Source organism: Lynx canadensis, chromosome D1 (genome assembly GCF_007474595.2).
Source record: "Lynx canadensis isolate LIC74 chromosome D1, mLynCan4.pri.v2, whole genome shotgun sequence".
Taxonomy (NCBI): Eukaryota; Metazoa; Chordata; class Mammalia; order Carnivora; family Felidae; genus Lynx; species Lynx canadensis.
In genome coordinates this window covers 115,224,378-115,230,377 of record NC_044312.2, presented here as the reverse complement: position 1 = coordinate 115,230,377, position 6,000 = coordinate 115,224,378, and the positions used below count along the sequence as shown (strand labels likewise).

Sequence of the window (6,000 nt, the reverse complement as noted above, 5' to 3'; positions counted from 1 at the left end):
TTCCCCATCAGTGATGGTTCTCACGGGCAGAGTCGGGGTGCTGTAGAGAAGCCCCGACGGTCGGGCCTCCCCTTCTTTGTAATGCAAGTGCCCGAGTTAGGTTTTGCCTGCGGAGCACCCGCTCCCAAAACGGCTCTCGCCTAGAAACGCTGCCCGCGAGGGATGGAGGGCGGGCCCCCGTCTGGGGCTAGGGTGCCCCGGGAGACGAGGCGGGGTGGCGGGGTGGCGGCGCGCGGGTGAGTCGCGCCGCTCGGGCTGCGGCCCAGGACGTGGCCCCCCCCAGGACAGGGCCCGGACCACGCCCCAGGCCCCCGCGGAAGCAGAGGAGAGGAGAGGGGGAGAGGACGAGGAGAGAGGGAAGGGGCGGGATGGGGCGGGAGCGGGGGTGGGGCGACCGCGTCAGGAGGCGGGGGAGCGCGAGCCCCGAGAGGCCGCGCACCGAAGAGCAATCCCGCGCGGGCCCCGGGAAAACATGCGCGGCCTCAGGCGTGCGGGGAGGGCGGCGGCCGCAGCTCTGGGAGGCCTCGTGCGGACCCGGCGCACCCCTGGGCGCCCCCGCGCCTCGCGCAGGTAACCGCGCGGTGCGGGGCGCCGGGCCTGGGGCTCAGTGGGCCTGGGACGCGCTCCAGCCTTCCGGTCCGGTTCGGGTGGGCTCAGGCCGGGGACGCAACCCTCCGGCTCCTGTCCTCCGGGCACGGCCCTGCGCAGCGGCCATTTGTCACACGCGAAAGCACTAAGTGCCCTCTTGGGACCCTAGGGAGCAGCCGAGCTGGTGGGGGTCCTGATTCGGGGCGAAGCAGGGAGATACGGCGTCTTTGCGGGCATTACAGGTTTTCCTGGGGTTCTCAAAGGGATCCGTGGCCCACAGAGGTTAAGAAGTGTCCTCCTAGCGCCACAGCCCAACCAAGGGGTTCTCCCAGGGTCTGGTCAAGCCCTGGGAGGGTGTTGGGCGGGGCTCAGCTGCTCGCTTCGGGTTTCCTTGTTCTGCACTGCAGATCACCTCGGGAGAGCCCAGGCCCTAGATGTCAGACAGGAATCGGAGAGAGGGTCCCTCTGAAGCCCCGCCTCCCACTCCCTTTCTCCCGTGATGACTAAGGATTCTGGATTCAGGGTTTACTGACCACACCCTGGGACCCGCGGGGGCGGAGCCGGTTTGCTCACGCGGCCTGGGCAGCGGGCTGGGCGAGCTCTGGGTTCCTCCTTTGGACGGTTGTGGGAGCCAGCTTCCTCCGCGGGCTCATCCGCCAGGACGTGCACACGTAAACCTTGCCTGCTGGTTGGCGGGAGCCTTTACCTGGTCCGGCCTCCCAGGGACTTTGGCCTGAACTGCCGGGGTCGGGGGGGGACTCCTGCCTTCGGCCAGGGACACGAATGAGGCAGTTTTTGCAGGAAGTTGGGGTGTCGTGGCACCAGGAGCCTCACATGGGGTTGAGTCATCCCGTTTGTCCTGACCTTTCTGGAAGGCAGCAGGAATTCATTGTTTCCAGGTGTGGGTCCTTCCTGGGCTTTCTGTTGCATTTGAGTGAAACCCAGCTCCCTTCCCTGCCTCCACCCGAGCAGGATGCCCTTGCTCTCGCCTGCCAGCGGCCCCCCTGCCACAGTCAGCGCTCCCCTAAAGCTCCGGCATCAGCAGGCAGTTAATCGTTTACTCAGGCTCTGTGCTGTCCCTGGTGAGCTGCTCCCACGCCAGACTGCTTTGCCAAAGTCCTGCCTGATGGCCTGATTTCTCCGTGGCCCTGGGTTGACCCAGGGTGGGGCTGAGGATGTGCCCCGGCCTGTTTGGAGTCTTCAGCCCCCAGAAAGGGACTGTGGACATGGGCACCAGAGTGACCACCCACGAGTGCACCACCCAGAGTGCGGGCCAGTGGGCCTGGGTCCCACCCCACCTACTCAGCCCTTTCCGGGGCATCTGGAGCTGCTACCCCTCGGAGAACTGTTAGCTGAGCACAGGCAGCTCAGGCCCAGGGTCCTGGAATGCCAGGGTGGGGGGTCTCTGGCCAGGTGGGGCTGTGGCACTGCCTGCCCAGCCAGTGCAGCCCTCTGGTTCTGAGAGGGGAGAAGCTGGCTGAGCTCACAGGCACGGATCGCTGGTCCCCGTACTCTACCTGCTGGGGTCCTTAAATGTGGCGTCACCCAGGCAAGTGAGAAGCAGGGGCTGCCGATGGCCAGCACAGGTCCTGGCCCGGCTGGGCAGGAGGGGCCCATAAAGGCTGAGCGTGGGAGGCTGAGAGGTGAGGCCCCACAGCATTGTCCCCAAGCTCTGCGGTGGCCTTTGTCAGGGGAGCCCAGCAGGTGCAGCCTCCCCCCGCCCACCCCCGATCTTGCTCCTGGAGGCTGTGGTGTATAAGGGTGCTGAAGAAAGGAAACAAAGCTGGTGCTCGCTGGCCAAGGGAGGGGCCGTGGCTTCTGAACCGTCAGCCCCCACTTGGGGGTCCTACTAGGGCTTTTTTTCCCTCTGCGGGGTCCCTGGCCCGTCAGGCGCTGAGGGAGTCTGGCTACAGTGTTCTCCGTCCACCTTCTGTCTAGAAGACACTTCACCTCGAACCATGAATCTCGACATTCAGTGTCAGCAGCTGAGTGACGCCCGGTGGACGGAGCTCCTGCCTCTGATCCAGCAGTACCAGGTGGTCAGGTGGGTGCACGCGGAGGCGGCAGGCGGGCCCCCACCCCCGGCCGGCCGCTCTGCTGCCTTCCCCGGCACCACAGCGGGCGGGGCTTCTGATGCACGGTGCACATTTTACATGGTCCCTCCTTGTCCTCGGCCGCCCGACTCGTGAGCCTGCTCAGGCTCCGGGAAGTCTTTCTGACTTCCCGTCAGGGCCGAGTCACAAGTTTTTCACGAGAATATGCAGAAATGCTGTTGTGTCTGCGGGGTATGTTGTATCCTACCGACTGCCATGGCACCCAACGGTCACCTCTGGTCACCGTGACCACCTGTGAGGGCGGCGTCTACCGGCTGTCCCCACTGCAGAGCTCCTGTTTCCTCTTTGTAATTGGTAAATATCTTGGGTGGGATACGCAGAGACTGCTGACATCCTGCTTCTGCTCAGACTTTCACCTCCTGGTTTTGTCATCCGTCGGTGGATCTTGCCAGAACAGTTGTTACTGGGCCTTTGTCTAATGGGGATTTTTAATCCCCTCATTCCGTTCACATTTATCAGCTGTCATTCTCCTGTGAGCGACAGCTGGTTTTCCTCCCACCGGCGTTCAGTTCTCACTGGTCGGGGTGGCCCCTGCCGTTCGTGCCCGTCCTGGCGAGCCCCTCCGGTTGGCTGGCCCCTCCGAGGTGCTGTGCCCTTTCCGTGGCGCTTCTCAGAGCTGCCGCCTGGTGCCGGTCTGGTGTCTCCCGGGAGGCAGACGAGAGCTCTCACGTGCCGGCTGTGCCCCCGCAGTGCGGCGTGGAGGGCGTGGGGGCCCAGACGTCACCTGTGTACGCGCTGGTGTCTTCGGCGGAAGCTTCGTGAGGTGACCCGTACGCTCCCGTCCACAGGTTGGACGACTGTGGCCTCACGGAGGTGCGGTGCAAGGACATCTGCTCTGCCCTCCAGGCCAACCCCTCGCTGACCGAGCTGAGCCTTTGCACGAATGAGCTGCACGATGCCGGGGTGCGGCTGGTGCTCCAGGGCCTACAGAGCCCCAGCTGCAGGATCCAGAAGCTCAGGTGAGCCTGTATGATCCACACGGCCCGGGTGCTTGCCCCACCCCGAGCTCAGGTGTGGACCTACTGGGTCAGCCTGGGGAAGGGGGGGCAGGAGACAGCAGCAGGTCCGGGAGCGTGGGGGCTCCTCCCGCCTTGCCTCGGGCCCCTGTCCCCCTGGGGGGTCTGCTCACGCCACGGCCCTGCCTCCTGTTCCTGGGCTCGCGACCCAGTGTCCTCTAGGCCCCGAGGTGCATCCCCTCCTGCCCTCTATTCCTTTGCCTGGAGACCCCAGAGGAGGCGGCGGCCCTCTTGCAAGGCCAGGCCCAGGGCTCTCCCAGGCGAGGGGGTCGGGGGGGGGGGGGGGGAGAGGTGCTGGTGCTGTGTCTGCTTTACCCCGGCTCCTGAGGACAGAGGGGCACTTTCCCTGGGGGCCACGGCCTGGCTGGCGGGGACCCTGCTGATGGCTGGCTGGGTGTGCTCCAGCCTCCGGAACTGCTGCCTGACGAACACCGGCTGCGAGGTCCTGCCCGACGCGCTGCGCTCCCTGCCTACCCTGCGAGAGCTGCAGCTCAGCGACAACCCGCTGGGGGACGCGGGCCTGCAGCTGCTCTGCAAAGGACTCCTGGACCCCCAGTGCCACTTGGAGAAGCTTCAGTGAGTGTGGGGCCCACCGGCCAGGCCGCCCCCAGCCCTACACTTCCGGGTCACTGTGGTTTTGGCTGAGGACTGCCCTGGGCAAGCCCTTGCCTCAGCGTGTTGGCTGCAGGGAGCTTTGAAGAGGGAGCTCTGGGGGACCTGCCGGTGGTCCTTCTGTGTGATGCTGGGGCTGTGGTCCAAAAGCTGAAAGGTGGCCTGTAGCCCCACATCACGTGTGGGGCGGCCTGGCCACCAGAAGTGTGCTGATGGGCTCAGCGACGGAGGAAGGCAGGCAGACCCAGATCGGGAGACTGGCATCTTTCTCCCGGGTCCAGTGACCCCCAAGCTCAGGGTGGGGCTCGTGGTTGGCGGCCGGCTTCCAAGAGGCCCTGAGCGCCCACCGTGCAAGGAGATGGCCCCTTAGCCACTGCTGTCCCTGCCCAGCAGCCCTCTAGTCTCATGCGCCCTGCAGCCCGGGGTGGGAGAGGAGACCCGGACCGAGCTCCCTTGGCCAGAGTTCCCGACACCCACCTGTCCCCAGGCTGGAGTACTGCAACCTGACGGCCGCCAGCTGTGAGCCCCTGGCCGCAGTGCTCAGGGCCTGGAGGCACGTCAAGGAGCTTGTGGTAAGCAACAACGACATCGGCGAGGCTGGCGTGCAGGCGCTGTGTCGGGGCCTGGTGGACTCTGCCTGCCAGCTGGAGACGCTCAAGTAAGTGTGGGGTCTGGCGGGGGTGGGGGGCGGGGGGACGGGACCACGGGGGCTTCCCAGCTCTGCCGGCCCCCCTGTGCCCCCAGACTGGAGAACTGCGGCCTCACGCCGGCCAGCTGTAAGGACCTGTGCGGTGTCGTGGCCTCCAAGGCCTCGCTGCAGGAGCTGGACCTGGGTGACAACAAGCTGGGTGACCAGGGCATCGCCACACTGTGCCCCGCGCTGCTGCACCCCAGCTCCCGGCTCAGGGTCCTGTGGTGAGTTTGCGCCCGCCCTGCTTCCTCAGAGAGCCGTGGCCCCAGCGGGCAGGTGGGGAGTATCTGAGAAGATTGGCCGTGTGTCCCCTGGGGGCCCTGCAGTGATGCGTCCCCGGCTCTGCAGGCTCTGGGACTGTGACATCACCACCACGGGCTGCAGAGACCTGTGCCAAGTGCTCAGGGCCAAGGAGAGCCTGAAGGAGCTGAGCCTGGCAGGCAATGCGCTGGGGGACGAGGGTGCCCGGCTGCTGTGTGAGAGCCTGCTGGAGCCTGGATGCCAGCTGCAGTCCCTGTGGTGAGCGCAGCCCGACGGCAGCCGGGGGACGGGGGGCCTGTGAGGAGCGTGGCGCCTGGGGACACCTCGAGGATGACAGTGGTGCTGGTGCCCCGGGGCCCAGGCCCCAGGTCAGCTTCTGCGCCTGCGGGCAGGGGAGGCGCGCGGGAGGGGGTGCCGCGTGTCCTTAGAGGGCGGGGCCTCCGGGGCCTCAGCACCCCGGAGGTGTGGGCGTGGCCAGGCCCTAGTGCTGTTTCTCTCCCAGGGTGAAGTCCTGTGGCCTCACGGCCGCGTGCTGCCCCCACGTCAGCGCGATGCTGACCCACAACAAGCACCTCGTGGAGCTGCAGATGAGCGACAACAAGCTGGGCGACTCCGGCGTCCAGGAGCTCTGCCAGGGCCTGAGCCAGCCTAGCGCCACGCTGCGGGTGCTCTGGTGAGCGAGCGCGGGCGTGCCGGGCACGTCTCAGTCTGATGGGTC

General features: G+C 66.5%; 1 protein-coding gene across 1 annotated transcript in view; it reads left to right on the top strand.

The window, feature by feature from the left end:
- Positions 1-457: 457 nt before the first annotated feature.
- RNH1 (ribonuclease/angiogenin inhibitor 1) overlaps positions 458-6,000 on the top strand; it is a 7,161-nt gene continuing 1,618 nt past the window's right edge. Inside the window, 10 exon segments of the mRNA XM_030331053.1 lie at positions 458-530; positions 533-556; positions 559-570; positions 2,479-2,632; positions 3,491-3,661; positions 4,124-4,294; positions 4,818-4,988; positions 5,075-5,245; positions 5,370-5,540; positions 5,785-5,955. Coding sequence (XP_030186913.1) covers positions 473-530; positions 533-556; positions 559-570; positions 2,479-2,632; positions 3,491-3,661; positions 4,124-4,294; positions 4,818-4,988; positions 5,075-5,245; positions 5,370-5,540; positions 5,785-5,955 — 1,274 coding nt within the window. The 5' untranslated portion in view covers positions 458-472.